The 21,744-nt window shown below is 38.4% G+C and overlaps 1 protein-coding gene and 1 non-coding gene across 2 annotated transcripts; both read left to right on the forward strand.

Annotated features, from left to right (window-relative positions):
- The first annotated feature begins 381 nt into the window (after positions 1-381).
- On the forward strand, positions 382-21,690 carry NT5C1B (5'-nucleotidase, cytosolic IB). Its single transcript, XM_065890894.1, is given in 11 exon segments — positions 382-414; positions 2,188-2,280; positions 2,608-2,832; positions 3,384-3,521; positions 4,836-5,135; positions 5,137-5,316; positions 5,612-5,777; positions 6,904-7,035; positions 9,699-9,818; positions 10,222-10,406; positions 21,358-21,690. Coding segments are annotated over 11 exon segments (1,905 nt in total).
- Positions 6,433-6,539, forward strand: LOC136134287 (U6 spliceosomal RNA). Its single transcript, XR_010656567.1, has one exon. It is a non-coding gene; the product is annotated as a U6 spliceosomal RNA (small nuclear RNA).
- Positions 21,691-21,744: the final 54 nt, after the last annotated feature.

Below are 21,744 nucleotides of genomic sequence, written 5' to 3' on the forward strand. Positions count from 1 at the left end.
CCATTCATTTTGGCAATACCAGAAAGTGTACAGCCACAAATGGAATTGATACAATAAGTAACTTACTAATGTTAAAGAGATTTAAAAAGAAGGAAGCAGTAATACTGATATTGCTACATATTAAACATTCGAACATTGTTTAGACATTGATTCCTAAAAACCCAGACAATGGTTATGAGTGGATGCACACAAATAATACTATTTCTTTTTATTTTTTAAGTCACATATTCAGAGAGTCAGTTAGTTACTATGGAATCACATGTGATGTCATAAATTTGACAATCTAAATGCAGACCTAGACTGAGCAACAGAAACAACAGGAAATGGAGCTGGGGAGAGGAAAACCTGCATAACAACAAAAGAATTTCAATAGTTAAAGAAATGAGTCAAACATCTCTGAAACAGAAAAAGAAGGTCAGTGAATTGAATGTCCTAGAATCTTGCCAAAGAACTGAGGAAATGTAGATATCAGTCCATCATTTGCCTCTGGAAATGCTCTGCAGCAATCACATTTCAGGTGGTGATCACACATAGAGGCAAAAGGAGAAGTAAAGAACATGAAGAGTGGAGAAAAAGGAGATTAAATCATGTGGTATAAGTCCATCCAATAAGTCAGCACTTATTGAGCAAATGCTCATATGTTAGTGGTAAGAGGCGAAAACACAGTTGCTTTCTTTGAAGAATGCACAGCCTAGTAGGAAAGAGAATACATAAACAAAGTACAATTCAGTACTCAGTAAAAGTATGTACAAAAGACACAGGCAACACAGAGGGAGGTTTAATACTGGGAACTTCTCCCAGGTCGTGCCGAGCTTGGTTCTGAAGAACACTGAAGGGAAAAGCAGGTTATAAGATATAAGGGTGGTATATAGACAAATACAAGTCATTTGGCAAAAATAGAACATAGAGATAGAGTGTAGAGTGGAGGGCACACAAGTTGGAGGTAGACAGGATACATCATGAGACTCCTGGGTCTCTCTAACCAAGCGAATGAAGAGTGTATCCAGAAATGAAGCATAAGCAGATTTACATTTTATAAATATCACCCTAAATAAATGGGGTAGATGGATCTAGAAGTTGAGAGGATTTAAGGCCATGAAATCTGGTCAAAAGCCACATTCTAAGAATGCAGACCCATAACAATCTGAGGCCTGGAACAGGAATGGAGAAGAGGGACTAGAGTTAAAATATCTTTTGGAGTAAGCGACAGGACTTCATGGTGATAGTGTTGAGGGGGTTGATGGAAAGATTTTAGGACTAGTTCTAGGATTATACAGCTATGCCATTCTCTTCAGACATAGACTCAGTCACTCAACTAACATCAACTAGATTTTTCCTAGGTTCAAGGCACAGAGCATAAAGAGATTAACAGACTGCCCCTGAGCACTTTGGTCTATGCTAGAAGTTGAGCTCCTTAAACAGATAAATAACACTAATCTTGATTGCATTACAGCTACTGAATTGGCAGGAAACAATAGAAACACTGCTCTAATACAACAGTATTTCCTGCAGTTGAAAATGAAAACAAATATTTGAATAGATGTCCATGAAATAAGCCATTTTCTTCTGCTCCCCTACATGGTCTTCCCTATTAGTTCGTTAATAAGAGACCTCTTTTCACTCTTGATGCTATGAATAGTTAGAGAACATGAATAGAAGACATGCCTGTTGACTGATCTGTACAGGATTAAAGTGCTTGATTTAAAAAATCTATTATTGATGAGGCTCAGATCGACAGGAAATTGGTTTATGAATAAAACAAACAAGAGAAGTTTCAGTTCTACATGGCAAATGAAAAAGTTCCATAAGTAGCAATCTTCAGAGTAACAGAGAAAAGAAGTTGTTCTGTGTGAGCAGCTTCACATTTAACTCCAAGTCCTGCTGACCCCTGGGAAATTCTCCCACAGCATTTCCCATGTTACCATTTTGTAAATGATAAATGCTTCATGTCTCAAATCTATAAACCAACAAACTTCTATATTAAAAATCTGTTTGTATAGTTGTCTGATATATGTTCTTTTTACTCATGCTTGTTAGAACAGAGGAAAAATAATATCTATAATTTATATTTTTGATAGTGGCCAAGAGACAAATTCTAACTTTCATTTATCTTTTGATTCCCCAAACCCAAGGTTTCTAATGCCCTGAGATGAAAAATTAATAAACATTCTTCGTTTCCATATTAAGAATGAGACTGGACCAAGGTACTCAAAAGACAGCCTAGAAGTAGACAAATCTAGAAAGGATTCTGAGAAATCAGGAGTTCGTCTGAGCACTCAGGTGAGCTGACCTCTTCAGAGTTGGTGAGAGAATTAAAGAGCAGACAGCATAATAAAAAAATATTAGCGGGCAGGGGAGTTTGGGGAGAAAAGACTGAGCTATCAAGATTTGTATTAAGGCATACCTAACGTCCTCGTGGCAAGGTTAAGAAAATACTAGAAGAAGCTGGCCCCTGCCTACCCATCCAGCACACCTCCCAATGTTCATGCAGAATAAATGGCGTAGAAACCTCTGCTCAGCCTGTGGGAGGAGACTGGCCTTTGTTCAAATCAGGGAGGGAAGGGGAGTCTGGCCATCGCATTGACCATCTTCTGCACCATCTTTCAGATGAGGCGTGCGCATCACTCGCTGAGATGCTGCCCCATGCGGGGTCACTCGTCGTGCAGACGCTGCCTTTGTGTAGCTGATGGAAAAGCGCTCCTCGGCCCCTGCTGCACGACACGTATTTATATTCACACGTGCCTGTTGTGGGAGCAGGGCTAGCAGAGCACCGTGATCAGGGTGAGCCGAGACCAAACTACTGACTTTGGAGGGGAGCTACAGGCAGTCTGGGTGAGGGGAAGGATACGGGGATGGAAACTTCCACTTGCCTCTCCATGGTCTCCTCCATCCTGTTCCTCCCAAAGGCAGTGCTAGAGGGCGCTATTCCCTCTTCTGCAGCTACCTGGGAGACCTGCTACAGCCTTGTTGAGGTACCAGTGGCCTTCATCTTTGTAATCTGGTCAAAAATGTTGGGTATGTCTTTTCAGCATCTGCTAACAAGCTTATCCTTAAGGGCGGAAGTGGGGAAAAGGGAGGAAAAAGGCTCAACTCTACTAAGTTCCGCATAAGAGGAGTCACAGGTGAAAACCTATGAGATATCAGACTTGGTTTTGGATGCTCTTCCAGGTAGATTCCCACTTTATTGCTCCTCACAGAAGTTAGGATTGGGCCAGAGCTAGAATAATACACAAGGGCCAGGACTGAATTACACGTCATAGAGGGCAGGGGCCTTCTCACTGATCACTGCTATATTTGGCTTGCCATGGCTGTTTCGTAAGCACATGTGTGGGAGGACTCGGTGGTGGGGTATTACACTCCTGGGTCTCTTCTCTCCTTGAAAGGGATCACGAGAATTAACCTTGCTGAAGACAGACTCTCGAGAGTACCTAGTGAGAAATCAGTGGTCTCGAACTTCATGGAGCCCATCCACCAGAGCTCCATCAGGAGATGAGTCCAGAAGCAAGAACACAAGCCTTAAGGTAGAGATGGGAATGAAAGGGAAGAGTACATGCCATAAGAAGAAGAATAATAACATAGATTGATGCTTTCCATGCGCCAGGCCCTGTTCCGTGTACTTTATATCTTTCAGCTAACTTAGCCCTCACAGACGCCCACCCCCATCAATCCCCAGAGTAAGAAAACCGAAACACAGAGAAACTTCCCTAAGATTTCACACTAGTAAGGCTCATGGAGCTAGACTAAAACCTAGGATCTCTAGGTCTATAAACTGCACGTTGAATGACTAAACTCCATGGTTTCTCCTTCCTTCCTTCACACGTTCAAAAACTATTCATTGAGTACCCAAGACTCAGAAGAGGGGGTGAAAATGTCAACAAAGGAGATAAACTGTTCAAGAGTATTAGGTTGTGTGACGCTTTGAGCCCTTAACTAGGCCTAGTCGCATAAGAAGAAAAAGTTTGTTGTGAGAATTAGTGTTTGGATGCAGAGTGTGACACAGGCCCAGACACTGGGAGAACCAATCCATCTGTCTCTGTTAGGACTGGCTCAATAATCTCACCAAGAACATGCCCTTTGAAACGTGTGAAATAATCACAAAAACTGGAATAATATATGGATGCTTAATAATCTATCTCGTACCTTAGTGAAGGAGTCCTTTCTCTAGAATGACTAGAACCAGCTCCTATTTAGGAAGATGATTCTCTCCAACTGAGCTTCACTGGCACAAGAAGTTCCGAAGGTGATGGGGAGACACTTGATTCTCCAGCCTACCGACCTTCCCAGCACTCACTGCATTAATCACAGAGCAAATGTGGAGACGGATGCCCCTGAGGTGCTTTGCAGAGCCTTCTGGTGGGAACTTCTGGTCTAGCTGCTCATCACGTTAACTGGAGGTCACAGATGGAGGCAGTGGCAAGCAAGGTCCCTTCCTCAAGCCTTCTGTCCTACCAGAAGGTCTCTGACTGAGCAGGTATATGTGAAGAAAGTGACAGAACTTTGCAAACTATGTGCCAGCTACCTAGGGGCAAGGAAGAGGACCCCTACCCTATCTACTCCAAAAGAAAAAAAAAAGTGTGAGGTGCTGATGGAACAACTGCGGGGAAATGAAAGCAGTCTGTCTCTGGGTCCATGTAACAGAAATGTCTAATATATGGAGCCTTGAAACGTCTGAGCCCCTTTAAGCCCTACTTAAAGGAGCTGAGATGAACCAGGATTCACCTAAGAGCTGGGAATGGAACACAGAGAAGGGGACAGCTCCTTGACCCAGCTGGGCAGAGGTGAGGACGGGGACCCTAGGCGGGCATCTAACTCAGAAGCCCACTTTCTTGCTCCAGCCCCCCAGTAGCTCCAAGACCTCCCGGACTTCATCCACCTCCCCTAGCCATCAAGAGTCACCAAAGCCGCTGTCAGTGCAGCGCTCGCCACCCACACCAACCATGCCGCTCGACTCACGTTCTTCCAAGACCCCGGAGGTCCAGCTCCAGACCGGGTCCCGGTGCAGCACCAAGATGGCTGAGAATTCCGACGCCTGGTCTCCCGGCCTGGGGCGGGAAATCCAAGCGGGCCAGTACACACGAGAGTTGCGGGACTCGCGAAATTCCAGGGATACGCACCAGCGGGAATATCCGCGCACGCCCCCCCACTGAAAGGAAATCCTATGCCCAGGGCAGGGCTCTCTACCCGTCACAGCTGGATCAAGACTGTATGCCTGACCTGGTCAGGCAGCGAGAGGAAGAGGCGGACGAGGACGATGCCTACTGGGCATCCGTGAGAACACTGTACGAGAAGACACCGAGCTGCTCGCGCCCCAGGCTGGTGAGCAGGGCCCGCCTCCCCTGGTACCCGGGTTGCCGCTCCACACAGCCCCGCGGCCGGACCTCTCTCAGCCTCCCTCCTGTCCATGGTATAGGGAAGTTCACCCAGGCCCCTGCTGCTCCTCCCTGAACCTACCCCTTGGCACAGTAGGACCCAGCCCTTGGCTGTCTCCAGCATCCCAGTCCTCCAAGCCGGGACCCAAGTGTTTCCTTCCCACCCTGCCCTGGGATGAGGCCCATTCCTGATCCCTTCAGGTCTGTGTGACTCGTCCTCCTGTCGGTGCCCCTCTCTGCAGCCCAAACCCAAGCATGCCATCACCATCGCTGTGTCATCCCATGCGCTCTTCAACATGGTGGACAGCAGGAAAATCTACAAGGAAGAGGGTCTGGAAAAGTACATGGAGTATCAGCTTTCCAATGAGAATGTCGTGCTGGCCCCAGGGCCGGCCTTCCGCTTTGTCAGTATTCTGCAAAGCTGTCTTCGGCCTTCCAGGACTCTGGATGGCAGGCAAGGACTCATGCTAATCCCTGGGATCTCTTCCAGGTTTCCTTATAATTCCTAATCCACCCTTGTCATTCTTGCCTTTTTTAAGTCTACCCCAGGTCAGTTTATATTTTCACAGAAGCTTCCACACTGTTGAGGGAGGGACTGCAGCCCTAGGTTTGGAATGCTGAGCTTCCCTAAGTGGAGCCCAAATTCTGAGACCTGTAACAGAAACTTTTGTCCTCTCCGTAGAAGGAGCAGTAACCAGAAGCAATAATGAGTTTATGATTCCAAGCAGTAGAAATAAAACACCCCATTCAAATAAGATTAAATTCACTTTCGCTGCTCTTGCCCCAAACACAGCATATTAAGAAACTCAAGATGCTCTTGGCACTTAGGGGCTTGACTTTAATAGAGAAAGTAAGGTTCTTGGAACTTACACTGAAATGTATAGCACTTATAGCTCTGATCCCCTATATAACTTATACAAATATTACACAATGACATCATAACCAGGCAGAAACAAATGACACCTCACGTGTTGTAAGTAGAATGTAGTTATGAGGCATAGGGGAAGCATGAGAGGAAACCACAAACCTATTCTAAAGACTCATGTTTTAAAAAATATACAGAATGCTCACTTTGGCAGCACATGTGCTAAAACTGGAACAACACAGAGACCATTAGCATGGCCTCTGCACAAGGATAACATGAAAATTCTTGAAGCAGCCTATACTTTTCACAATAAAAAATAATCATCAGATCAAGAAAGGCAGGTTTTATGAATCAAAAACAAAAACAGACAAACCATGAAAGGGTTAGCCTGATCCTATCTATGTACCTCACAGAAACAATTCTAGTAAACCAAATGTTGTAACAATTTTCAACAAACATTACCCATCTTTCAGTAAACATTAACTGAGGTCCTATGTATGCGAGGCTGAAAATACTGAAATGAATGGCATAACCCTGACTTAAAGGAGCCACAGTCTCTCAGTGAAGTCTTCAGGGCTTGAATTGGACACCTATGGGATCCTTTCTATCCAGACCCCCAGTGCCCACTTTGCCTGGCCCTCCTTACACACACTTGTGTTTGTAACCTTCAGGCACTGCAGCACGTCAGTGCTAGACTCCGTGAGCTGAATCCTGATGAACAGGACTTACTTGATACTGTTCTGATGACTAATAACCATGCCCAAGTGGGAGTGCGGCTTATAAACAGCGTCAATCACTATGGTAAGTAAAATAAATACCGTGCGGAAGAACAGCTCGCTGCTCTGGAAGAGAGAAGCCATGTTATTTTGCTCACTGTGGCCTAACTAATGCAGTGTCTGATAGTGACACCCCCTTCTGCGTGAGGAATGTTTATTTGCCTATGTCAGAACAAGAGAGGCCATGTTCATTTTTAACTTCAGCACAGAGTTGGGCCCAAAGCTCTGGACTTAACTTGTCAAGTGTGAATTTCAAAGTCTTAATCCCAGGTCCTGCAATATATTTCTCTGTTTTATGTTTTTCACTTCTGAACTTGACTTCAAGGAGCCGTCAACCCAGGGCTTTCTCTGTGTGATCAGACTTCCTGCTCACCACAGACGCATGTTAAAGGTTTAAAGGTTTTTACCTTTCCTTTCCACTCTTAACATCTGACTCGCCCTGGCTGATCTCCCCACACATCAAATTCATACTCATGCCAGCAAAACTGTCTTTATTCCTTTACAGGGAAAATTGGTTTGACACTAGTCTCTTCATAGCATTTCCATTAGTGTGTTGGTGGCTTTAAGGGGAGGTCCCCATTTTTCCTCTCATGAATTTACCTGACTTCTTATGTGGGGACCTTTAGCCCATTTTCTAAGTGACATATCCAGTCTTAAGGGTATGTCAAGTCAAAATAAGATTTAAATTTGGCATATTTAACTTCTAGGCTTAAATGAGGCATATTTATAAATAATCACTATCTATTACAAGTTATAAGTTTTATATTATATTATCCTAATTATAAGGCCAACATCTTACTGATACACAGTTGAAAATATGTTTACCTTTCAAAAACGCGGTCTTCATAGTATTATGCTATGAAAAGAGAGAATATATATAAAAGCTTTGGCAGAGATGAGCGGTGTAATCACTCAATAAAGGACAGCTATGATTTTTACAAGACAGCCTCATTTGATTTAGTGGGTGATTTAAGTCTACCTATCCCTCACCACACTAGGCCCATTGCACTTAGTAGCATGAGAAATTCTACTTATTTACATACTAATTCTGTTAATGAACAGATAAAGCCCAATCTTGCACAGCCTTGCTCATGGAATAACAACTTTTCACCTGAGGAGTTAGTTACCTTCTCTCGGGGCTGAAGGCAGTTTGTATCTCCCTTCGCTGTGGTCTTTTCTATATTATAATTATCTGTTTACATGCCTGGCTCCTTAGTGAATTGTGATCTCCTTGAGAAGAGGGACGATGTTTTCGCCATTTTTGAAGTCCCCAGTACCACCAAATAATTTCTGATCATTAAATTAATATTATTTAAGGATTTGTAGAGTACACTTTTATGCCACTTATGCCCAATGTTGGTTTTAGTGAAAAAGTGAGAGTATTTCGTCCATACCACGGCAAACACTTCCACTTCAGCTGTGGATAGATCCTATCCACTCTCTTGGTCCATGCAGATGATAAACAACTGACTAGCTGGCTCAGCAACAACTGGCTCAAAATTCTGCTTTATGTCATCTGCAGCTGCCCAGTTTTATCATATATCCAAAAACACTTTGAATGGGTACATCGCTTATATACTTAATGTTATACCTTAGTTATTCTCACATCATTGGAACCATGGTTTGCTTTTATAAATAATCCTGTGCTGAGATCTTTCTACATAAATCTTTATCAGAGTTTCAGATTATTCCCTTAGGATAAACTCTTTAAAAAAGGAATCCTAGGGCTTCCCTGGTAGCGCAGTGGTTGAGAGTCCGCCTGCCGATGCAGGGGACACGGGTTCGTGCCCCGGTCCGGGAAGATCCCACATGCCGCGGAGCGGCTGGGCCCGTGAGCCATGGCCGCTGAGCCTGCGCGTCCGGAGCCTGTGCTCCGCAGCGGGAGAGGCCACAACAGTGAGAGGCCTGCGTACCGCAAAAAAAAAAAAAAAAAAAAAAAAAGGAATCCTAGGTCAAAAGGTATAAGCTGCTTAAAAGCTATCAATACTTTTATCAATAAATATCAAATTACTTTCTAGACAGCTTGTACCAATTTACACTTTCATCCATAGTGTATGTAAGTGCCTATTTTACAAACCTCTCACCAACATCTAGTGGGTTTTTTTAACTGTTGTTGATTTGAAAGGCATTTAATGGTATATTAATGTCAACCTGCTAATGACTGCCTTTAAAATTTCAAGTCAAGAGAGACAACTTCAGACCTTCTGTTGTTGCTTTGGGGAAATAGTTTAAATTCTATCACTACTTGCTATTACTATTGTTTTGTTACTAAAGAAATACTAAAATGGTACTTAAAAACAGAGCCACATCTCAACTGGCCCTCTCAACAAGTGAGGATGCTGTAGCTAAAGGAAAAGTGCACTGTTCTAGTCTAGACAAGAGTCAACGTGAAGCACTGGGCTTAGACAGTCTTTATGTCTCCGTTTCCTTTTCTGTAATGAGGATAATAATGCCTGCCATAACAGCTGTGTGAGAGTAAACTAGCATGGCCTATCTGGATATACTTCATAAACCATCATGCACCGTTATATAAAATAGCTGAGACATTTTTCAATATTGGTACTACAAAGGTAGTTCTAAAACTGCAGTAGGCACTCATTTATTCCTAAGGTAACTATCACTTGCATTTCCAGTAAGTATATTGTCTTTAGTCTCTGACATAACAAAGTCTTTCTTGCCCGATAATAGGATTACTAATTGACCGGGTTCTGTCTGGTGGAAAAAGCCCCATTGGCTATTTGAAGGCATATCTTACCAACTTGTATCTTTCTGCGGATTCTGAAAAAGTACAAGAAGCAATACAAGAAGGTATTACTTGGTTTCCTCTCTCTAGTTAATAAAGAGGACTGCACTAGTGTTTCATTCCATTGGCCTTCACGTATGATTATGTGGTTTATGTCGTTGTTGGGTTTTCTGCTAAGGTGTTTCCACAAGTGGCAGCCCTTAAGTTTGTCTTTTAGAGCTTTCACCTTCATGGAGGTGGACATCTTCAGTGATTATCCTACACCCATTTTACACTTTCCCATGCCTTATAGAAACGGAGGCAGTACAAAGATGACTGTTTCGAGATGTGTGGTTGTGAAGAAGAGTTGTGTTGTCAGGTAATAGCGAGAGAGGAAATTCGAGGTCTGGGAAGAATTTTTTTTTTTTAAATAGACACTAAAACATATGGTCCTAAGAAGAGTATTAATTAATTCCAATGGTCTTCCAGGGATCGCCTCTGCAACAATGTTTGATGGAGCCAAAGACATGGCTTACTGTGACACACAGCTCCGTGTGGCCTTTGATGGGGATGCCGTCCTCTTTTCTGATGAGTCTGACCATATTACCAAGGAGCACGGGCTGGACAAATTCTTTCAACATGAAGCACTACTTGAGAATAAGTCTCTTGCTCAGGTAGGTTCAATGAGCTCTAATTAATTTTGATCTACTTATTTTCCAATATACCAATATATATATTTCTTCATTGTGATGACTTTTAAAATTTTTTAGGCAGGCCACTCCTCACTTCTTATCCTTTGTAGTTTTCTCCCCTTGTTTCATGAACTCCTCATTTTAAAGCATCTGCTGCCAACTTTTTTTAAATTTTAGTGTTCTTTTATCTATCCTTTTGGAAATGTTTCTATGATCTTCTCATGAGAGTTCATCTCCTCCAAATTATGAGTAACAGAGGTAATACGGCTTACCAGTTAGCCATTTCTACATAATAGTTCTCAAAATAGTAAGGTTATTTCCAATAGGTCAGTAAACATTTGTTGAACCTCTCTGTCCATACCCTTAAACTCCATAAAGGTAGCACTTAATTGAGAAAAATCTGCAAAACTGAGAGTTTAAATTAAATCAAATAATGAGCTCCAAGCAAGTACAAAGTATGAACAATTAAAATTTTAGGTTTTTTGGAATCAATCCATGAACCGAAGTGTTAAAGTCATGGTCTGAAACGAACAAAACCTGCAATTTCTGAACCAAAGGAGATTTGAACATCAAAGTAGTCTCCAAAATGAATATGAAACGATGGAGCATTCAGTTTTAATCTATGAATCTTACCTAGGCCTTTCTTTTAAATTGGCCTTTTCTTCCTCAGCTCTTCTTGAACTTAAGATCTTAAATATTGTTAGTTTTATTACATTTCTAAAAGTAGGAAGAGACTAATTGAAAGATGGAAGTTTTACTAACTCACCTCACATTACAGCAAGTGATATTTAAATTCTGTGTGTTTTTGTGTGTGTATGTTTAACTTCACAGTCCCTTCCTAAATAGCTTCTTTAGAAGTCTTGAGCTCATGTCAAAAAGTTGTTCAGTGTTAACAAAGTTTACTATTGAGATGAAAACCCTTTGTTATATTTTGCATAAGTCTGCTTTGCTGAAATTTAGAGCCCATTGTACATTAGCCTTTAAGCATTATTAAAATGTTCAAGATCTCTAAAAAAGAGCACTTAAAAAGAAAAAAAAAACTTCAGAACAAGAATTATTTCAAGATAATCTTAAAATACCATTTTTTTCATCTCAGGGAAAGAATCCAAATTTCTTTTAGATTCTGTACTTATCAGTTCTTTTCTCCATATTTTAAAGCATTTTCCCCATTAAACAACTGAAATTGTGAAGTTCAACACTAGATATTGCAGGAATACCCAATGAATTCTTACTAAGCATACTTGTTTTCATAATGTGGTCCTTCTGACAGTGGAAAAATATGCTATTTTTCACATAGAAAGGGTAGCTTTCCTATAAAGACCAGGCTTTGCCAGATGTTTCCACTGATGAGAAGGAAGTTATGAGATATGATTCCTAACCAAGGCTTTCAACTATGTTGGTCATGGGGCTTATGGTTTCGTCATGACAATATCCCAATTGTCTCCAATGGAGGAGATCTGAGAGTCACCAGCAAATGGGACAGCTGGACAGGATTAATTTAGCCACTCTCATTGTAGCTTATAAAGCCTCCAGTGTGGTACCATGACAAGTAATGGATGTCTCCTGATTTGATCTCTATCTCATTTCACCATTCTGGGATAGTGATCTCCGTGTGTGTGTGTGTGTGTGTGTGTGTGTTTTAATCAGAATTGTTGAGGTATACTTTATATGTAGTATAATTCATCATTTTTAGTGCACGGTTCTGAGAGTTTTGACAAACATATGTGTACAGTCGTGAAACCACGATCAAACTCAAAATACTCACAAAATTCCCTTGTGCTTCTCTGTAGTCATCCTAGCCCCCCATCCTCAGGATCTGTCAAACACTAATCTGATTTCTGTCCCTATAGTTTTGCCTTATCCAGGTGTCATATAAATGGAACCCCATAGGATGCAATCTTTTGAATCTGACTTATTTTACTTAGAATGGTGCATTTGCGATTCACCTGTGTCATCCCCTGCATCAGTAGTGCGTTCCTTTTTACTGCTGAGTAGTAGTCTGTTCTATGGATGTACCACATTTTTTCATACATTTACCTATTGGAGGATATTTAGGTCATTTCCAGTTTTTGGCATTTATAAATAAAACTACTTTAAGCATTTGCATACAGGGTTCTGTGTAAACACAAAAATCTCATTTCTCATGGGTAAATACCTCAGAGTAGGATTGCTAGGTCACAGGATAAGTATGCATTTAACCTTATAGATAGTGCCAAACTATTTCCCAAAGTGGTCACACCACTTTGCATTTCCAGTGAAAGATTTTTTGCCCTGCATCCTTGCCAGTATTTGGTAATGTCAGTTGTTTTTCATTTGTTTGTTTGTTTTAAGCTGTTCTGGTGGTTACATAATTGTATCTCATTGTGGCTTTAATTTGCATTACCCTAATGATAGATGATATTGAACATTTTATCAAGTGCTTATTTGCCATCATATTTATTCTTTGGCAAAAATATCTGTTCAAATCTCTTGCTCATGTGAATTGGGTTGTTTTTTATTTCATTATTGAGATTTGAAAGTTCTTTGTATTACAATTCTAGATGCAAGTCCTTTATCATATATTTGTTTTGCAAATATTTTCTCTCAGTCTGTCCTTGTCTTTTCACTCTTTTAATATTTTTCAGTGTCCTTCAATGAGCAGAAACTTATAATTTTAATGAAATTCAATTTCTCTATTTCTTCTTTCATGAATTGTGCTTGTTATATCATATCTAAGAAATCTTTGCTAACCCAAGGCAAAAATTTCCTCCTATGTTTCTGAACAGAAGTTTTTACAATTTTATGGGGTTGTTTTTCAGAATTATTACCTGTTTGAGTTGATGCATTTGTGCAAAGTATTAAGGTTCATTTTTACTACTTATGGATATATCTTGTTTCAGCACTATTTGTGGAAAAGACTGGCTTTCTTTTCCTTCAATATAGGTATCTGTCCTTTTGCCATTATCACACTGTCTTGATTATCATACTTTTACAGTCAGACTTGAGATCTGGTGGCAGGAGTCCTCCAAATATGTTATTTTTCAAAATTCTTTTGACATTCTGATTCCTTTGCATTTGCATATAAAGTTAAAAATTAGCTTGTCCATTTCTAGAAAAAAATCCTGCTGAAATTTTTATTGTGATTATGTTGAATTTATAGCTTAATCTTGGGAGAATAGATATTTTAACAATATCAAGTTTTTCAGCCTATGGACATAGTATATCTCTCCATTTATTTAGGTCATATTTAATTTCTTTCATCAGTGTTTTGTAGGTTTCAGCATATAGCTATCACACAAAGTTTATTAGATTCATACTTAAGTATTTAATAACTTTTGATGCTATTATAAATGATGCTTTAAATTTTTTCATTTCTAATTTGTTTATTGCAAATACACAGAACCACAATTTATTTTTGTATTTTGACTTTGTATCCTGCAACTTTGTTAAAATCACTTGTTAGTCATAATAAAATTTGTGTAGATTATTTAAGATTTTCTACATAGACAGTGTGGACTGTGAATAAAAACATGTTTCCAGGGTTTCCCTGGTGGCGCAGTGGTTGAGAGTCCGACTGCCGGTGCAGGGGACGTGGGTTCGTGCCCTGGTCCGGGAAGATCCCACATGCCGCGGAGCGGCTGGGCACATGAGCCATGGCCACTGAGCCTGCACGTCCAGAGCCTGTGCGCCACAATGAGAGAGGCCACAACAGTGAGAGGCCCGTGTACCACAAAAAAGAAAAAAAAAAACTTGTTTCCATTCTGTATGTCCTTTATCTTTCTTGCTTTACTACCCTTGCTAGTACATTCAGTACAATGTTCAATAAGCATTATGAGAGTGGACTTCCTTGCCTTATTCCCTGATCTTAGAGGGAGATCATTCAGTCTTTGACTCTTAAATATATTATCTACAGGTTTTCTGCAAGTTATCTACAGGTTTTTTGCAAGATGCCCTTTGTCAGGTTAAGGGAGTTACTTTCTATTCCTGTTTTGTTTTAGAGTTTTATAATAAATCCATGTTGAATTTTGTCATATGTCTTTCCTCTATCTATTGAGAAAAACATGTGGCTTCTCTAGTCTGTTGAAATATAAATTATATTGATGAATTGCATTGCTGGTATAAATTCAACTTGGTTATGTTGTATTATCCTTTTTATATATTGCTGGATCCAATCTGCTAAAATTTAGTTAAAAAATTTTTTTTGCCATTATGTTCTTGAGTGTTCTTTTCTTGTAATATCTTACAGAGTAATGCTGACCTTATAAAATGAGGTGGGTAGTATTTTCTCCTTGTCTATTTTCTGGAAGACTTTGTGTAGAGTTGGTATTATTTCTTCTGTAAATATATGGTAGAATTCTCCAGAGAAGCCATCTGGGCTTGGACTTTTCTATTTAGAATGCTTTTAACCAAGAGTTCAATTATTTTTGATAGATACAGAACTACTGTGCAGATTATCGCTTTCTTCTCTTTCCTCTTCTGGCAGTTTATGAGTTTGTCTTTCAAGGAATCTGTCCATTTCAGTTAAGTCACTGAATTAACGAGCATAAATATTCTCTCATATTTTACTATTATGACTTTACTATTTTTAGGAACTTTAGTGATGTAGCCCTTTTCATTCCTGATATTAGTAATATTTGCCTTCTCTCTTTTCTTCCCCTCTTGTGGTCAATCATGCTAGGCTTTAACGATTTTATTTATCTTTTTAATAACCAGCTCTTCCTAAGTTTTTAAAGATGATTTGAGGCTTCTTTTCTATAATAAATATTTAATACTGTAAAATTTCCTCTAAATGCTACTGTAGTTGCATCCTACAAATTTAGATAGGTGGTTTGTAATTTTTATTCAATTCAAAGTACTTTTTAATTCCCTGTAACTTTGAGTTATGAGTTATTTATAAATGGGTATTTAATTGTGAAATTAAATTTGGAATTATTCCAGATACCTTTCTGTTATTAATTCCAAGTAGAATTCTGTTGTAGTCAGATAATATGTTTTCTATGATTTCAACTCTTGAAATTCGTTGAGGATTATTTTATACCCAGAATAAATGGTCTATCTTGGTAAATGTTTCTAGTCTACTTGAAAAGAATGTTTATCCTGCTGTTTTGGGGTTGAATATTCAATAAATATCAATTAGATTAGGTAAGTTAATAGTGTATTATTCAGGTTGTATTGCCCAGGTGTTTAATATTGTCAGTGATTTTCTTTCTATTTCTTCTATCCACTATTGAGGAGGCAGCATTGAAGACTTCAAGTATAACTGAGGATTAATCTGTTGTGTACTCCTTTCAATTATATAATTTTTGCTTCATGTATTTCTAATTTCTATTGTTTGGTGCCCAAATATTTAAGATTATTATATCTTCTTGGCAAATTAATCACTTTTCATTATGCAATGCCTCTCTCGCTGATATTCATACAGCCATTCTAGCTTTTTTTTTCTTTTTTGGACTGATGTTTGTATGGTACAACTTTTCTATGTTTTTACTTTTAACCATTTATGTTTCTACATATAAAATATCTCCATATTTAAATTGGTTTTCTTGTAGATATTACATAGTTTCTGTTGTTTTTCTGTACAATCTGACAATCCCTGTGTTTTAATTGCTGTTTTCAGATCGTATTTATTTATTTATTTATTTGCAAGTTGACTAAGTTTTATTACAATCAAATTCTTTCTTTACAGTTGGTTTACTCTTTTAATTAATTTTGATTGGAGTATAGTTGCTTTACAATGTTGTGTTACCTTCTACTGCACAGCAAAATGGATCAGCCATACATACATATATCCCCTCCATTTAGGACACTACAGTGCATTAGGTAGAGTTCCCTGTGCTATCCAGTATGTTCCCATCAGTTGTCTATTTTATACATAGTATAGATCATTTATATTTAATGTGATTATTACTTTGGTTGGATCAAAATCTACCATCTTCTTTTTCTATTTGTTTCATCTTTAATTAACTTTAGTTTCTTTTTCCTTTTATTATTTTTGCTTTTGAATTTATTGTGTAGATTGTATGCTTTTAGGATTCCATTTTATCTCCACTATTGATTTATTACTCATTTTAGATTTTACAGTGGTTACCATAGGATTTACAATATACAACATCAATTAATCACAGTCTACTTTCAAACAGTATTATGCTACATCATGTACAGTGTAAGGACCTTACAACAGTATACTCTCAATTCTTCCCTCCCATGTTTTGTGATATTGGCATACGTTTTACTTTCACCTATACTATAAACTCATAATACCTTGCTACTATTGTTTATTTGGGTAGTCAGTTATCTTTAAAGTGAATAAGGAAAAGACAAAAATATGTCTTTTGCATTCATCTTCATTTTAACCATTTCCAAGAATCTTCATTTCTTTGTGTAGATCTAGGTTTCTCCCTGGTATCTTATTCCTTGTGCCAGAAGACCATCTTTTTACATTTCATATAGAACTGATATGCTGTTACCAAAGGCTCTTAGTTTTTTTTTTTTTCCTGAAAAACTCTTTACTCTCCTTTTTTGAAAAATATTTTATTTTGAGTGGCTATAGCTTTCTGCATTTACCCTATTTTTATTTCAGCACTTTACAGATACCCATTCATTGTCTTCTGACTTGCATAAATTCTGAAAACAAATTGTTTGAGATTCTTATCTTTGGTCCTTTGTAAATAATGTGTCTATTTTTCTCTGGCTGCCTTCAAGATTTTCTATATTTCTTTGTGTTTCAGCAGTTTGAATATGGTGTGTGTATATGTATTCCACAGTATTCAATGCCCTGTTCTTTTTTTCCCCACTATTTTTTTCCCTTTATTTTCAGCTTGAGTAATTTCTACTGACCTATCTTCAAGTTCACTGATGCTTTTCTTAGCTATGTTGGCTCTATTAATGAACCCATTAGAAGCATTCTTCATTTCTGTACCACAATTTTTATTTCTAACATTTCCATTCAACCCTTATCTTTTCCATCTCTTTGTTGAAATTACTAGTCTACTCATGTATGTCATCCACCTTTTAATACAGTTGTTAAGATATTAATCAGAGTTATTTTCAATTTCCTCTCACATTTATGACATTTAGGTCATCACTGCGTCTTCTGTTAATTACTTTCTCTTGAAAGTTAATTGCTCTTTTAATTTATTTTTATTGTAGTCTCATAAATCTTTGATTAATTTCTAATCATAGTTTGTAGACAGTATAGGCTCTGGTAAACAGTATTTTTGCCTGGTAATAGGCATAGATCCTCTTCTGCTAGCAATTAGTGTGATTGACTGAATCACCAAATCAGGCATTCAACTAGGTAAGCATTTTGTTGCTGCTATTGTTACCTTCATTTCATCACAGGCTTCAAATTCCTCTGGTAGGGTACTGAAGGATTTTTCATAACATTCCTTTTCCATTTTCAGCTGTAGGCCTTCTCTTTGTGTCCATGCCTCATGGGTGGCCTCCACATTGTTACCCTTCTCCCAACTGTTATTGTTTGTCTCTGCCAGCTCAGGTGGTGATGTGAGAGGAAGCGACATTCTCTGTTGTCCCAGGTTAGTCTAAATCTAAGTGTGTACCCCCCCTAGGTCTTAGGGATGAAGTTATATCATTCATCTCACCTTTCTCCCAGTGATAGAGGTGATATCTAATGGTCTGGGTCTCCTGCCCCTCTCCCAAGGGTGGAGGATTTTTCCTTCCCCTTCCCCCATAGCAGTAGATCTTTACCTGCTCCCTGGGGGTAACAGTGTTTGAAGCCGTTCTTCCAACAGTTTAATACTTTTGTCCCCTAGGAAGTATGGGACAAGGTGGATCTTTAGTCTTTTCTCACAGTGGCAGCTGCTCCTCTCCTCCACGTCTGCATCACCAAGGACTCTATTCTTTCATTTTCCACCCTGTCTGCAGTCCTTCTCATAAGAAACTAGTGAAATCCATAGGAAAAAAAAAATCCTGTAAAACAGTGTGCATTTCTTGTGTCTGTGGCTTCCAGGGCTTCTGTGTTCTCTCATTAGCCCATACTTGTCCTTTTCCAATTTGTTTTTAAAAATTACCTGAATTTTTCATACCTGCTTCTATGGCGTCTGGTATATCTTCCTTTAGGGCTCTGCCAAAGATGTGCCAGTTCTTGAATTCCATCTGTCCTTGAAGATTTTTCCATAATTTTTTCCATTAGGTTTCATGTTAGTCGGTTGCCCTGCTACCTCAGCTCTTTCATGGGCTCAAGAAAAAGTATGATGTTTCAGATTATCTGGCTTTTTCTTGTTGTTAGGATAGGAGTAACAGTCTTTCCAGCTTTCTACATCCAAGGCAATCCAAATGTTCTAAATCATAGAACTCCTCAAAAAGGTATTTTCAAGTAACTTTCCTTCATGTTTCTATATTTTTTCTTGATAAATTACATACTTACACTACTGTACAAATATATAAACTGTTAAACATACCCCAAAACAGAAGAAAGAAAGAATGATATGGGTACCTGGTTTGAACATGGCGATATAAACTGACCAGGCCCTATTTATTCTCTTTGAAAATTACTCAAAAGTATCAGGGAGAGCCGTGTTCCTCTGTGTTTCAAAATCAAACTGTGAGCAGGGTGGCTTCTGCCAACAGTCACTGCCCCCCACTTTGTTTCTGTGGCCAAAAAAGTAATAACAATAATATGTTATAGTTTTTTTTACCTATGTGACTTTTTATTTGTTTTTTTTCTAATATGTGCAGCCTTAGACAAAGCAACATTAAACAAATGATCACATAGATAAGCCATGTTTGTGGAAAATGGTTTCCATGACAGCAGAGAAGAAGGGAGCTTCTGAATTGTGAAAACAAGTCAATATTAAAATACTATCCATGACCTTTTCCCAGAATCCCTCTATTTTTTCCAAGGAAAACTAATCTACTTCAGAGATAAGTAATAAAAAGAGAACTAGCACAGAATATATGCAAAGATACTATGAGAAAAAGGCAGACACAGAAGAGCAAAATCTAATAACAGATGAAGAACTCTCACTAGAAACAGTTGCCAAAGTATAGGTAAAAACTGTGACTAAACATTTACTTAAAAGAAAGTTGGGTCATAAAGTGGAAATCCCCCAAATCAGGGAAGAGATGATAAAATGTTAAATGAACTCTGGAAATAAGCAAATAGAAAAATAATATTTTAGAGAGAAAAATGATAGAAATAGGTCCTAGGTAAAGAAAATCCAACATATGCAAAATTAGAATACCTGAAGAAAACACTGAAATTATGTTATGGGGGTAGGAGGATAGGGTTGTGTGTGGTAAATAAAAAGATGCAAACATATCAAAATATAAGTCAAGAAAACACCCTGAATTATCAGAATATTTTAATGGATACGTTAAACTATTAAAGGTTAGAAACTAAAGGCCACATTATACTACAGGGAAATAGAAGAGAATGATCATCACTGAGACATGCCCTAGTAATATTATTTGGCTTCAAAGATAAAGAAATAATTCTCTGGGCACCCTGCACACACAAGTGGGGAAAAGAAAATCAAGCTGTCCTGAGTCTTCTCCACAGCAGCACTCAGTAGCAAAACACAGTGGAGCCCTACTTATAAGATCATGTGGAGAGGAAATAGAAATCACAGATTCTATATCCAGTCAAAAGCTCATTCAAGTAAAAAGGAAACAGATCAACAGTTAAGAACATAGTATATTCTCAGGGATTATTATTTCCATAAGATATTCTTGAGAAAACTAATACAAGAGGACACATTTTGGCCAATATGTAGGTGACTACAAACACACAAAGGCACAAATGGGCATAGAATATATTTAACCGTAGATCTAAAACTAAAACAACTGCAGGGATTAGAGTGACAGAGAAGAAAGCACATATTACATGCCCTAACAATGTAGAAATTATTTAACTATTAAAAACTGGAAAAATATGGAGGAAAAAGTTATAAGGAAGAGTAGGTGTACTGATATCTTCAGTTACAATAGCTGATCAAAGGATAAAGCTGCGAGACAGAAATATAAGAATCTTTAATAATTCAAATGCAAACACTGAGAAAGATGAAACAGTTAAAATCAAATGATTGAAGAAAAAATAGAGGATAGGAGAAAGGTGAAGAAGTACCCTAATTTCATTATTTTTCATTATAAAAAATAATAGATCCTGGATTTAAAAAAAATAGAGGTCTGAAGGTACTATAAAAAGTTATAAAGGTAACCAATAGAAGGAAATAATACAAACCTTCCTAAATGTTAGAAGAAACACACATACACACATGTTCAAATAAAAAAGACAGTGAACAATCTTTTGAAATCTTTAAACGTGAAAAATGAAATACAAATTGTAATACAGAACCATTATCACATATATTTGTGATATCAATAAATAGAAATGGCCTAAAACTCAGCTTTTGTTTTAAAAATTAAGACTTTCAGATTGTATCACTTAGCAAAATCCAATTCTATGTTCTGTACTAGAGGTACAGCTAAAAGTAAGTGTTCAGAAAGGTTGAAGATAAAAGTGTGATGATATATAAAGTAACTGTAAATATAGAGAAGACTGGATCCAAGCCAAGAAGGAATTGAACAAGATAAAAAAGTACACTTTACAATGTTAAAATGTGCAAGTCACAAAAAGTAAATCAAAAGCGGAGTGCTTTTGCTGATTAACTGAGCTTTCAGAGTGTCCCATTTTGCCATGGATAGTTTACGTCTGTTGCCCTGGTTCAACTTTTTATAGAAGCTTCTTACACTCTTAAAATATCTGTGTTTAGATGATAAATTATATGGCCATCCTATGTTTTACTCTAGGAATGCAAGGATGGTTCCATACAAGGAAATATAATCACATAAATGCAAGGAGTTTCAGCATTGTATCACTGGTCTATACTGCATGTTTCATGCAGTATTATAAGTTCTTATAAACATCTGCTTTTTTAGCGTTCACTTCCTTTGGCTCACTGGATGACAGCTGTGACATATGTTCCTTTTACAGGGTCCCTTGAAAGGCTTTCTGGAAGATTTAGGCAGACTGCAAAAGAAGTTTTATGCCAAAGACGAACGGTTATGTTGCCCAATCAGGACCTACCTGGTTACAGCTAGGAGTGCAGCCAGTTCAGGCGCCCGCGTGCTGAAAACCCTTCGCCGCTGGGGTCTAGAGATAGACGAAGCTCTTTTCCTTGCTGGAGCCCCCAAAGGTCCCATCTTGGTGAAGATAAGGCCCCACCTCTTCTTTGATGACCACATGTTCCACATTGAAGGGGCACAGAAATTTGGCACCATCACAGCTCATGTACCTTATGGAATTAATCAAAAAGAGAACAATTAGGGATGGGAAGGGGAAATAAAGCAGTGAGTCTGGTATTACGGAAGCCACATCTTG

This window comes from Phocoena phocoena, chromosome 14 (assembly GCF_963924675.1).
Source record: "Phocoena phocoena chromosome 14, mPhoPho1.1, whole genome shotgun sequence".
Lineage (NCBI taxonomy): Eukaryota > Metazoa > Chordata > Mammalia > Artiodactyla > Phocoenidae > Phocoena > Phocoena phocoena.